This window comes from Anas platyrhynchos, chromosome 1 (assembly GCF_047663525.1).
Source record: "Anas platyrhynchos isolate ZD024472 breed Pekin duck chromosome 1, IASCAAS_PekinDuck_T2T, whole genome shotgun sequence".
Taxonomy (NCBI): Eukaryota; Metazoa; Chordata; class Aves; order Anseriformes; family Anatidae; genus Anas; species Anas platyrhynchos.
Genome location: NC_092587.1, coordinates 28,962,502 through 28,976,539, shown reverse-complemented (window position 1 = coordinate 28,976,539; position 14,038 = coordinate 28,962,502). Strand labels below are relative to the sequence as shown.

Here is a 14,038-nt window from a genome sequence, read left to right as displayed (position 1 = left end):
ATTACTTGTGTCACTTACGTTCAATGCTGTAATTCACTTGAAACCCACTATTAAAGCAATGTTAGATGAGAACATCAATCTGTAAAATTCTAAGCAACTGAGAACACCTCACATGAGGATTAAAGCAGTACTTTTGGAAAGAAAAAAGAAGGCAATGAAGCAATGCTGAAATTATAAGCTTCAATACTTTAGTATTTTTCCCTGTACTTCAAAGGTAATACTCATATACACTGTAGTAGCACAAGTAAAAGAATTATGCTGTAGAAACACTGAACCAGCTTGAAAAAAAATGAAATGCATGGCTATCTTAATTGATTGGGAATAAATGATAAAATATGTACTTTAATTAGAACCTCAATGCAGTGTGCTTGCCAGAATGTGAAAAAGTACTACCAACTACCAGTATCAATAACTGTGAAGCAGCAGCATGGCTGGTCCAAACAAAAACTGAAGGGGGACAAAGCAGGAGAGAGTGAGAGATTTATTCCCTGCTTCTTGTCAGAACTTTTAATTTCAGACTCAGCAGGAGCAACAACAATGGGAACACAAAGTCAGCTAGACACTTTAGAGGACTGTTACAAATCAAATTGTTGGAAATCATATCACGATATCTTCACATTGAGACAATACGGTATCATTGGAAGCATGCAGTTGATGGATATACGACTACATGCTGACTGGGCTTCACCCTCCCTCGTACCCGTAAGCTTTCAGATACATTCAATATAGATCACTCTTCAGGGAACACTGTCAACAGATAGAATTCCAAAGCAATGACCTGCACTCCTTCAAGCTATTCTGCAAAAGAAGGATATGTTCCTAATAATTATGTTCCTGCCAGACTTACTTAGGTGTCTAATAAATCTTGGCAAGGAAATTAGTATCTTATTAAAAGCACCAGGAAGATTTTTTGTAGTCTGAAGAACATCCATGCACACAGAAGCATGTTAGTTTAAAACAAACTTCTAGTTCACTACAGTCCAGAATAAAACCAGAGAGGAATTTTGCAGACACTGAAATGTCATTAAAATTATTAATGTCCCATATTACCCATACTTCAATCAACAGACAGAATGTTTAGTCAACAGATACATCATGGGAAGAGCTTAGATTTTAATCACACACTGACTACATATCACTTTCCCTTGCCACTATGAAGAGTGCATATCCTTTTCTGTTAGGTTGGATAAATGTGAGAGTATAACTGTAGTGTTTTTCACATTTTCCAAAGATAAATGACAGTTAACTATATGCCCTTTCACAGGAGCACAGAAACAACACTCGAGAACAATAGCAGAGCGTTCCCTAACACTTGAGACTTTGACTTCAAATGTAAACACAGAAGTGAGGTCTTGACCACAGGCATTCAAAAGACTTGTGGACTAGGGAAATTTAGAGCATTTCTTTCCAGCTACTGAGTTAAAACTACCCCCACAAGAATGGTTTGGAAATAGAATATTATGCCAGAGACAGAAAGAAAAACAATGAAAGGCAATAAAAAAAATGAAATTAAATTAAATGAACAAAGAATGAAACTGTTTTCCTGTTTTCCCATTCCTCTACTCATTTCTAGAGCAAATTTCTGGCTCTGCAGCTGTAAGCCCTCCTGAGATTTTCATATATTTGATTGGTCATCAATGATACTCGGAATAACATGTATGGAAACGGAAAAAGTAATGTGTGTTACACCTAACTTCTGTTCTTGGATTGTAGAATTACTGGAGTATGATTATTTTACTTATGTCCCCGTTCTTGAGGTGAGAGCTGCCTTCCAGAGTAGCTGAGGTTTCTTGACAGGTTGAACACCAGGGTATAGGCCACTGCAAAAGGCACTGTGCCACCCTCCAATCCACCCCAGGCTTTTCTGTGGCATTAAGCACAAATCAGCCAAGCCCAGGCTCTAAACCAAGTTTTGCCTGAGTGAATGTTGTACACTTCATACTCCAGCAGTTGGTCTTGATTATTATAAACCCTGTCTTCAAGGTTCTGAACTTACTCTGATAATCAGAAATGAGAGCTCAGCATCCATGAATCAAATCTTTAGTCTCTGCTAATTGGAATGTTACGATATTAAAACAAAATACATTATAATTATCAGTAGTGATGCACTGCAGTATGCAGGGCATATGATTTAGAAAGCAAGGTAACAATATAAAAATTGGCTAACTACATTACAACATATATTTTTCAAGTCCTAATAACAGGAAGCAAAGTAGCTGTTCATTATCAAGAGTGTTTATCTTTCAAACATTACAAACATATTTGTATTGATATGCTTAAACCAATGCATAAGCATCCTATATAAGCAAAGTAAAAAAAGTTAACTGATATTTATTCCCTAATAAGCATAGGTATTAATATTAGGTTCATGCCATTTGCAGCATTCTTCACTGAAATAGTGCCATATTTGTTCAATAGGAAGAGCAACTATGGCCAGAAGTGGTTTTACCTTGTGCCTTGCAATTATTGTAACACAGCAACTAAAACAAACAAACAAAAAAAGCTTCTTTGTGAATCATCAAAGTAGTGCATCAAGACAAAAGGTAATGCTCAAAAAAAAATAATAATCTTGATTTATAAATGATTAGGAGGATAAAAACCAACACTTTTACCACTACTTATCTATATATTTTGCTTTTACATAGAATTTTGGGAAGTTTTGTTCTCAAAAGCTTTTATTTTCATATCACAAAATTATTTGTGTAACAAACTAAAAATTCAACTATTCCATGATGTAATTGTGATCACTTGGTAACAATTGAGAAAAAAGATTTTCTTCCATCTTGCTGTTGTCAGTGGATAGACAGTTTATAATTTCCAGACACACAAAAGATATTTTCAACCATACCTGCATGGATGCTCCTTCCACTCTTGCTACACAGGCAACTCTATCAAGGAAAGTCACTGTCACTGGAACAGCAACAAAGAAACCTTTAAAGAAGGCTTTAATGTATCTTCTCCCAAAACCTTGAGCCTGTGCCATAATCTGAAAAATATTTAAAAAACGGGGGGAAAAAAAGTCATTATGAAGCAATTTTTAAGTAATAATATTGTCTATATCATTGGAGTGAAGAAAAGTTAAGAATAGATTTCTTATCTGTTATACTGTTATCTCAATATCCACAGTGAAAAAATGAATGTACACATAAGAACGAAAAAGAACAGAAATATTCATCAAAATTTAAGTCAATTGTACAGAAGAAGATGTGATACTTGACGTTTACCCTTTCCATAATTTGACCATTTCTAGTGATTCTCTGCTAGCAGCAGTACTTGACAAAAATGCCTGGATAACAATTCAGCTAAACAAGAAGCAAACTGCTATAACCACACAAAATTCACTATATATTTCTGAAAAAAATATATAGATGGATGTATCAACTATACGGAAATAACTTATTTCAGAACATTCAATTGGAGTTCAAAAATAAAATGCTGCAAGTCATTTTCTCCCCATAAACTGGTAGTTATAAATTCATGAGCCCGGAAATATAGATTGTGTTACGTAAAGGAAAAGCTGACAATTTACAATACATTAGCAGTTCTCTATTCAATAGTTTCACACACAAAAGTGTGTGTCATTTCTACCCTTGTGATTAACTGGAAACATCAGTTTGCAGCAGGCCCTCCTGACATGTTGCTCATGACCTGGGTGGGCTTGGAAGGAAATGATCTAATGATCTAAAAAGGTGAGATCCTGCAGCGTAATTTACAAAGCTGTCAAACTTCAGGATTTTTTTTTTTTTTTTTTTTTTAAGATTTCACTCGTTGATGTGATGTTAATTAATCTCTCCATTCAAGGTAGGGTGTGACAGACTGTGTTAGGCTGTGGAAGCCATGTGGGAGACAATGGCTGAACAGCACTGCATGGAGAAGTGCTTGAGCAGCCCCTGAAGCAGCCCCAGTTCAATAAACTTCTTTTAGCAGAAAGACAAGATTCCTAAGTAGTGTATTATAAGAAATACAGTTCTTTGCCTATCGGCAAATCCAATTTAAACCTTTGTTTCTGTCTAATGAGTACCTGGTGGAGCCTGTACAAGATCAGTTTGTGAAGTCCCTGCTCCTTCTATCACAACGTCACTCTGGCAGACAGGAATAGAAGAAAACAGGCCCTGAACTTTCGAGTCCTTCAGTATGTTTATATTCAAGGACAAAGAATTATTTTTTCAACAAATATACACAGTTTGTTTCAATGTCCTTAACAGTATACTCAGACTTCCATAATATTATTTTTTTTGTTGCACTTTCAGAAATATGGAAGTGATTAACTATTTTTATGCAAAGCACAAACTCAAATCACTCTGATGAAATAATACTGAAAGCCGTATTTCTGTCACAGATATGGCTACTTAATTTTATAATGCATTACAATTACAAGAGGAAATCCAGTTCTACAAAATATACTGTCAGCAGATTCTTCACTTGAATTCTTTATGGATATTAATAGCTTTGCAACGACAAGATCTATCTTCAAAAAGACTGAAACATCTTTACCATCAATTCTGGCATTCACCTTCACAAGGTTTTAAATCCTTTTTACTTTTTTTTTTTTCTTAAATGTGGAAATATTTCACCATCACCTATAACTTTTGCACACAACTGAAGCTTAGCTAGTAAAAAGAGTAAATATAGTTAATGTTTGTAATACAATTATATTTTCTTCCTGTACATTTCATTAACAAAAAAAAAAAATAATCCTATTTGCATCAACAGCTTTTACAAAGAATCTGGAAGAGATTGTGAAGCAGAACAAAAAACTCACCAATTCAAAACAAATGCTAAAATGCTTTATTTCCATCTTCCTGTGTAAGAACTCATTAGTGAAACCTATCAATCAAAAAATGCTTTTGCCTCAATCAGCACAGATTTAACTTTAGAAGTATTCTGCATAAAAATAGAACCCCTAGGAAACAGTTTTTTGTCTACTGTTAAACAACCTCTAGCATCTAATACACCTTAATGCCCTTCCCTCAGTCCCCTGAGTCTGAATCTCATTTCTCCAGTTTTCTGGCTGGAACATACTCCTCGACTGTGAGGTATAGCAAATCTCAGACCTCTTACAGCAATGGCAGCCTCAAAATGCAATTTTTAGACATCCTCAACTGTCTCCTCCACTTTCTACATATAGTTGTTCTTTGATTTGAAAAACTGTCTGACAAATGTAACAGAATATGACTCATTTTAGATATATTTTTTTTGAAAACTTTAAGAAATTAGACAAATTTACACATTAAATTCCTCATGGTCCAACCTATTTTCATTAATAGTGAGGTATAAATGTTGACCCCATCCCCTTTACCAAAACCATCCACAGATCTTGTTGTAATTTTCTTGCAAAAGACCCATGCTGGTATCTACAGAAAATTCCAACATCTGAAGAAAAGTAATTGGCCAGGCAATCCACAGGAGACCGACCATATGCTCTTGGAGCTACAAGCCAATTAACTGTGACACACAATCTAGCAACCAGGTTAAAAAAAGGTATGATAAAATGCTGTGTTCTCGGTACATCACTTGGCCATGGAAATAATGGGAGTATTAGGCAGCGGTGCGCAAAGCTGGGAGTTTAGGTCCTACTTTTGTGGGTTTAGACATACTCGATGATCTTGAGGTCTCTTCCAACCTGGAAAATTCTGTGATTCTGTGATAGACAGCATTACAAGGCACAGCAAAACACCAACAGCACCCCTACAGCAACTGATTTTCAGAGCCACAAAAGCCAGCAAGAGCTGAATATTCCTGTTTTCCTTCCTTCCTCTCTATACTACACAACTGAGCAAACCACCAGTTTTCTCTTTTATAAGCACACAGATAAATCTGTCATTTCTACTCATGCACCACGTTCTAGAAGTCTCCTGGCTCCCCATACCCCGCAGGAAAGGACAGCTTTTTCCTGGACACAAACTGAGCAAACCTGTAGGTTACTCTACTCTACTGTACAAGTGCCTCTTCCCAAACATAATAAATATATGCATGCACATTTCAATAGATCAAGAAGAATTACTTAGAAAGAAATCTGTCTTTAACCTTAGGTCCTTCTATATAATAAAAAGTTCTTACCAGAAGGGTAAGAAATACCTCTGTGAACTACCATTATTTAATAATATCGAGTGAACTCTCTGGTATGCAAAATTTAAAAGATTTCTAAACTAACTGTAGATTTTATGAGCATCACAGTTCCAGAGTGAAATTCGGAAATCCAGTGCCATGTCTGTTTTATAAAAACAGCTAAATACTTTGCAGGTTTAAATGTATGCCAATGGAGCAAGCAAAAGACACTTTGCTTAAAAATAAATAAATAAATAACTGAAGGACTCTCAATAAGTTCATCAACACATATTTCTGGATCTCTGCCCAGTCAGCGACACCTTGAATAAAATTAACAAATCCTAGCGCTTAAAAGATGGTGTAAAAGAAACAAACAAGCAAAACACTGAAAAATATTTTACAGATGAATACACTTTACACCGTTTATAAATTACACTTATTTTAGGAAAAATAACTGAGTAATTCAATAGAACTGGCAAACTTCAAAGTATCAACCTTGAAAATTTGTTTGAAATGGCAACACGGACAAGAAAATTTCAAGATCAAAAATGCCAGCATACAGCAGGTCAAAGCATTAAGAATTTCACATTGTGCAGCTCAGAGATTAAGGCAGATGGAGCACAGCATTATCTGGACTGAAGTATTTGGTGCACAAAAGGTCCAGGGATTATAATGAGCCTCTTGTGAGTACTACAACATATGGAGCTGAGATGCTATTTAGATAGCTCTCTATGTATAAAATGTTTATTTTTCTTATACTTGCCTGCACATTAGAAGACACTGTTTATCAAACAGCCTGCAGAAAGTCATCAAGTAATATTCAGAAAGCCCCAGGTTACAATATATTTGCAAATTTAAGTACTTAAAAATTACCCACAGAAGTATGATAGAAAAAATAGCTGTAAAAACAAGGCATTAGCAGTCATCCACAAAGGAAAGAAACTGGCCCCTGAAGTGTTTCTACAAGAAAGCATGTGAGAAACAGGAAGGAGGGAATTACAACCTGTATGCAAAACAACTACCCCGCCAAGACTATGTTAGTATGAAATGACCTATTTAATCTCATTCAGGAACGACTAACTACAATACATACTACTGTAACTCCTGGTTCCACTGAAATTACCAATTTTCCTGCCTTGGCATGTATTTTTCTCCAAACCAATGACATCATATGTTTGAAAACAAGGCAGACTTCCGTAACAACATACCAACACACGAGCCAAATTCCGCTCCATCCTATGAAACACAAAATTCATCAGGGAACAAAAGCTCTTGTTAAACAAGACTGGTACAATTTGATGACAAGGCTATACCTAGTTTAACAACCATAATGAATAGGAGGCTGCTCAGTGTGAGAATTTGTGTGACCTTTTTCACATGTGCCTTTTCTGCAGTCTTTCCTGAAACAAGGCCAGCGTGATAGTGACATGCAGCCTGACACTCATTTCCCATTTGTCACACATTTCGGTAACTTTTACACTACGGTAATTTTTGTAAGGGGGGGAGGGGTATGCATGCTTTATAGTAAGCTAATTTAATTCATATTAATTTATCCACATACAGGCTGATGCACACAGACAAAATGGTGATGACTGCTACAGAAGAATCAAAATAGATTAGTTTATGTAAAGTTTTCATTTAAAAATAATGTCTCATTCCAGAAGAAGCTCTCATTTATCCTTTATTAAAGAGAACTCCATCCTGGTATCATTCCACCATAATGGTGACATTTTTAATCTATTAATGTACTCATGCTCTCCTTACAGGTTTTCAGCAGCATACCTCTGCCGTATTAATAACCTCCCTGTGTTCCCTTGGCACACAGGCATGACAGTCATTAAAGAACACTGCTCTGTTACAAGGTGGGAAATGCAACGCCTCAGGGAACTGACTGCTCCATTACTGTTTGGTAGGGATGCAGCCACAGAAAATGTGATAAGCTTATAACCAGGTATGATCGGGTGACCGTAAGAGCCACATGCAGACGATAGTTAGTGTTTAGTGTCCAAAACAGAACTTTGACAATAACCAAATCTAGGCAGCCAGAAGAAAATGAAGTTCAGAATAATCAAATTCGTGTTACCTTCCTGCCCGGCAGAAACCAGGCACTTAAAAGGTTCTTCCCTGAAAGTTATGTAGGAAATGAAACCCAAACATCCACTGAACTGAGGAGTCAGCTCATAACTGCGGACTGACACCCAATGCAATGCAGGGATTGGACAGAAACGCACTTAACTCTCTGTTTACAGAATCACAGAATTTCTAGGTTGGAAGAGACCTCAAGATCATTGAGTCCAACCTCTGACCTAAGTTTAAGGCCTTTAAGCCGTCTGAAGCACTGACAGAGGTCCTGTGGTCTTCTATCACACCAACATAGTTCAACTAAATTCACCAGACAACTTGGTTCTAGATTTTTCTTTCAACTGCAAAGAAAGTTCCCCTCATCTTCAGGTTACATGACCATAACAGCCCCAGCAGAAACAAATCAAGGCACAACTGGAAACAAGAGCAAAACTTGTGCACAGGCTAAATTAAGCAGCGTGAGAAATATGCAGCTTTCAGCATGTCAGTAAAAGGGTCCAGAAATGTGACCTCAGGCAGCACTACTTTAGTGACCATTCTGCCCTGCAAGTGTTCTGTTTGCATTCTGAAGTGGCAGACCCTAACTTAATCAGCATGTTCAATGTATCAATGTATGCTCTATAATGCATTGCTGTTCTGTTTCTCCTAAATTAACCATTTTGTCCTGATCTACCTGTTTTAACTGTTGCAAAATGTAACAGCAGCGTTTGTTAGCTTTAACTCCACTATATACCATTTGTTTATGCCCTAGTTTTAATTAAAGCTTAGTTTAAGAATATTCATGGGAGAGTTCCCATCACTATGAATTATGAAGAACTTTTTCCATTATACCACAGTGCAGAAAAGCAACAGTAAAAATCAGGTTTAGTAATCTTCTTGGAGATAGTAACATCCCATAGAAGTTCCTGAAGCAGACAAAGACAAACCAACACAATGACCTTTCAGCTTATAAACAACATCAAAACAAAAATGCTTAAAACACAAGAATCAACAACCTGATCTGTCACAGAATTATTAGTGGGGGAAAAAACAGTTTACTGTAGTTCTTCCTTCAAGCTAGTACTGCTACCATATCCCTTCACTGGGATCTATCTCATGTGCAGAGGCTCAATCCACGTGTTGCTTATGACTAGAAATAAATAGCTTATTCTTACTGAGTTACATGCGTCAAGGACATTAATTTTACCTTTATGAACAACTGTGTAGTTCCAATGAAAACATTTTATTCTTGAAATACAACGCAAAAGTGGAAGAAAATGTAACTGTAGATGACAATTACAGCAATTAAAGTAGTAATTAGTTCAGAATGGGGAGTAATCAGTCACCTCTCACACCTGACAAGCTATTCGGGATTTGGTTTTGCACATGTAAGCAACCAAGATAAAGAACAGTAACGTGATCACACTTCTATTGTCATTGTGATACTAAAACATGCTCAGTGAGTTTTATAAATCAGAACTTCTCAAAGCATTTGAACTTCAGATGGAATGCAAAGTCTTCAAGAACTGTCCCACAGGTGACTGCCACGTACCAGCCAGTCTAACCTGAAAAATACAGTTACTGCTTTTATTCCTGTTTCTGTATCTTCAAAGAAACCAATAATCATTCATAGATATCCCACGCAGAGGAAAGTACTGAATTGCTTCAGTTTTGGAACACATTTAAGTGATAAACATAAAAGACACTTATCTTCTTGCACCTGAAAGTTCCGTGTTGCTGTTCAGCTTAAAGATTCAATCCATGCAAAACAAGTTAATTTTATAAATTGATTTGAAGCACCCTTTGCAAACGACTACCAGCTGCTACTATGTTTTGGCCTCATGCAGACTGCATAAATGAGGTGCTGCTTCAAAACAGAGTAAATTTCTAAATTATATTTACAGTAAATAATAACATAATCTTCGATTTTTAATTCATTTGCACATTTATCTATGTATTCTTTCAAGTACCACAAAGCTGCCACGGTAGTTAGTTGTGGTTTTGCTGAATCAAACTCTAGGCAAAATAAAGAAATAAATAGTAAACAAGTTTTTCTATGTGGATTAAGAACAAGTAAGTTTAGTACACAAAACAAGGAAGTTTCTTCGAGCTGAATGCAGAATCAAGAGAGTAATATAAGAAACAAGCTTCTAAGCTACGAATCTTTAAACTACACAAGTATGTATTGGGTATGTAAGGACAAAATAATAAATGACAACAATGCACAATATAGTATGAGTAAATAATTCCAAAAGAAAGAATAGAGAGAGCTTGTTTAGTATTTGAATGATATTTTCCATTTTCAGTGTACTTTACAAAAATAAATAGTTCTCCCACAACTGCTGCAAGGAAAGCCTTACGTTTAATTGCTCAAAACAGGCAGGAATTAGAACTGACTCCAGAACCTACTATTTCCATGAAACCTAGCAACCACTACCTACTGCCTGCGGCACATTAATAAACTAAATGTACAAACTAACATGCAAAATTATGCCTTTGAAAAATAACTTCAACAGCTTAGGTTTTATCCTTGAACATTAGAGGTCACTGTGGGGCTTTCTAAGAGGGTATTTTGTGTGCTCTGTAGTAACCTTACACCACCATATTGATTCTGAGCCTGGGATTTATGACAAGTTCAGCTCCCAGCTAACTTTCTCAGCTCTGTAAAACTAAGAGCACAACCGAAGACAAATAGTTTGAGGAAGGCATGATTAATCATTTTACTGAAAAATGAACAGAAGCATCCTACAGCCTAGCTACAGTAGAAAAACAACAATTTCTTTAAGTATTTGCAGATTAATTTATTTCTAGCATAAATTGGTAACTTTTGCAAAGCTAGAGGAAGGTTATCCAATGGGTCATTCCCCCTTGCATGTAGGACTCTAAATAATAGTTCAGTAAAATACCAGTTTAAAAAAAAAATACTAAATCCCTTCCATAGATAGAGTAGCATATTATTTCTACAACTCAGTATATGTTTTATTCCAGCAGTTCAGGACTTGTAGGGTACATCCCAGGCAATGGTAATTAATATTTTTCTCTTAATACATGAAATGGAATCATAGTTCTCATATTTAAAGACTAAAAATTTAGCTGGAAAAACAAACAGAAGATTGCCACACCTGTGTAAAACTAAGAGTGTTCGTTCCACACTGACAGATACTGGTTTGGGGTTTATAAAAGGAATTCTGGGGCTTCAGCTTGTTCAATCTTTGTAATACAATATGAACTCTAAAATTTACATTTTTCAACTTGGATTTAGATTTTAACTCTTTTTCAAGTGTTAAAATACAGTTATTTGCAACAGGAAGAACTCTAACACATAGGAACTAAGATTTGGTTCTTGCAAAGATTTCAATAATGATAAAAAAACTCTGAAAATTTTATAATATTAATTAATAGAAAAATGTAGGCTTGGGTCACTAATAGGAAGCTGAACTAAAAGCAAAGCATAAGATCCAGGTATTTCAGAAAGAGTTGGTATCTATGGCACAATGGTCAAATTATAGGTACCTCAACATAAAATTTAAGCTGTGATTGTGAAACCTATTTAAATCTTAAAACTATTGTTCAGCACAATCAAATACCATTCTCTAGGATCTGGTTACCACCCACTATTACACAAAGTGCATAGCTCCATCCCAGCAATTTGGGGAGCAAATTTCTTTTGGTAACCTTTTGAAAGTTACACAGAAGAATCTGTAATTTTAAAAGTAAAAGAAATTAACAACTCATAGAAATCTCCCAGTCATGGTGGTTAAAACTATTATATTTCTGGAAAATGCATGTGGATTTGTGGATTCAGTTATAAACTGCACGCAGCACTGGAAGGTTAAAAAAAAAAAAAAAAAAAAAAAAAAGTTTAATTCCAAACTCTGAGAAATAAGTTAAAATTATTTATTTTAAATCCCTGAGAGATCTTTCCTTCAACTTATCTTCTGTTGACAATTAATAGCTTTTTTCTTTCCTAACTGTAGTGTTGAGTTGCGGGTAACTGAACAAGCATTAACTTAAATGTACATGCACATGTATTGGAGAGAGAAGGGGAAAAAAAAATAAAAAGATGGTACAAAAAAGGTAGCTGAAGAAAGGTGAAGCAGCTTTCCTAGTTCACCAACTTCATTTTTTTTTTCAGTATCGCAATGTACTGAATTAATTCCAGTTCAGTGGAAGAGAAAGATAAGGAAAAAAAAAATCACAATGAAATATTGGCTAATTAAATAGATATTATGAGGTTAGAGTCTTACTTGGTGTTCTGCTATTTTTCTATCTAAGCTTTCCATAGACTTCCAAAGAAAATAATTTTCCTTAAAAAGGATTAAGAACACCATGGAGACATTTCTAGTGAGAGGCTCAGTCTCCTTAGCTACAAGAAGGAATTCTTTACTGAGAGGGTTGTGAGGCATTGGAATGGGCTGCCCAGGGAGGTGGTGGAGTCACCATCCCTGGAAGTCTTTAAAAGACGTTTAGATGTAGAGCTTAGGGATATGGTTTAGTGGGGACTGTTAGTGTTAGGTCAGAGATTGGACTCGGTGATCTTGGAAGTCTCTTCCAACCTAAGCGATTCTGTGAAGAAGCACTGTGCTCCCCATACAAGGAACCATTTGCACCCAGCCACTGCAGCCGCAAAGAAAACCCAAAACCCTCAAACCCCCTCAGGGACCCGCCCCGCCTCGCCCCGCGCCGCCCAAGCGGCCGTTGGGCGGCGCGGGGCGGGGCGGGGCGGAGTCGAGCGCTTGGCGCGAGCCGCGCGCGTGCTCGCCGCGGCCGCGCGCCCGCCGCGGCCCCCGCCTCCCTCGCCCCCCCCTCTCCCCGCTCCCCCCACCCCCCCCGGCTCCCCCCTCCCTCCGCCGTTCCCCCGCTGCGCTCCCCCCCCCCCGCCCCGCCGCCCCCCGAGCCCTTCCCGCTTACGTCGCGCCGCTCCGCCTCCCGCCCGCCGCGGTCACGTGGTCACGGCGGCGGCGCCGGGCGCTGCGGGAGGGGGGGGGGGTGGAGGGGGAGCCTCAAAATGGCGGCGGGGCGGGTGGTGTGTGTCAGGCGTACGGCACAGTGTACAGGCAAAAAGTCACAGAATCATTAAGGATGGAGCAGACCACCAAGATCATCTGGTCCAAGTATCCCCCTACCACCAATATCACCCACTAACGCATGTCCCTAAGCACCACGTCCAACCTCGCCTTGAACACCCCCAGGGACCGTGACCCCACCACCTCCTTGGGCAACCCGTCCGAGTGCCTGACTGCTCTTTCTGAGAAGAAATGTCTCCTCATTTCCAACCTAAGACATTCCCTCTAGTCCTATCAGCAGTTACCTGTGAAAAGAGGCCAACCCTCTGCCTGACTACTCATTTCTGAGACAGTTCACTTACCTTCAAGAGAAGATGGGCAAATTTGTGGTAGAGAAAATCCACTAAGGCTTAATATTAAACACAAAAACTTCCCCTGGCTCAGGGAATCCATAGCATGGATGCTAGGAGATGCTACTACTGTTCAGGCTGTTCTTAGAAGTAATGTAACATTACACCTTTGTCTAACTGTGCAGTCTTCCTTGTAATTTATTATTAAAATTGTGTTGTTGTTTTAATTCAAGTATAAAATTGTTTGTATTTACAGTCAAAATTACCTTGACTTTGGAGGTCAGTTGTGAAAGTATGAATGCATAGTTATCTGTAGTCAGACCGTGTCTTTTTGCACATGTGAAATAGTCTTTCCACATGTTTTGAGACAGGAATCAACACAAAATTATCACAGAAGACAACACCATAAATTACTTGTTCATGAACCAAAGTTGAGGATGTGGTAGGTCAAGTTTATGGTTGGACTCGACAATCTTGAAGGTCTTTTCCAACATAGATGATTCTATGACTCTATGACAATTTTTAAATACTGATTAAAGATTTGTTTGCTGTACACCTCTTGATCAAATGATG

General features: G+C 37.5%; 1 protein-coding gene across 4 annotated transcripts in view; it reads right to left on the bottom strand.

The window, feature by feature from the left end:
- IMMP2L (inner mitochondrial membrane peptidase subunit 2) overlaps positions 1-13,138 on the bottom strand; it is a 456,052-nt gene extending 442,914 nt beyond the window's left edge. For 2 of the 4 annotated variants that reach the window (XM_013093579.2, XM_013093580.5), the window contains exon 1: positions 2,849-2,986. In XM_013093579.2, coding sequence (XP_012949033.1) covers positions 2,849-2,983 — 135 coding nt within the window. In that variant the 5' untranslated portion in view covers positions 2,984-2,986. Of the gene's footprint in view, positions 1-2,848; positions 2,987-9,316; positions 9,339-13,020 lie in introns of those variants that run through there. The other 2 variants (XM_027457323.3, XM_021267890.4) reach the window with 2 other exon arrangements.
- Positions 13,139-14,038: the final 900 nt, after the last annotated feature.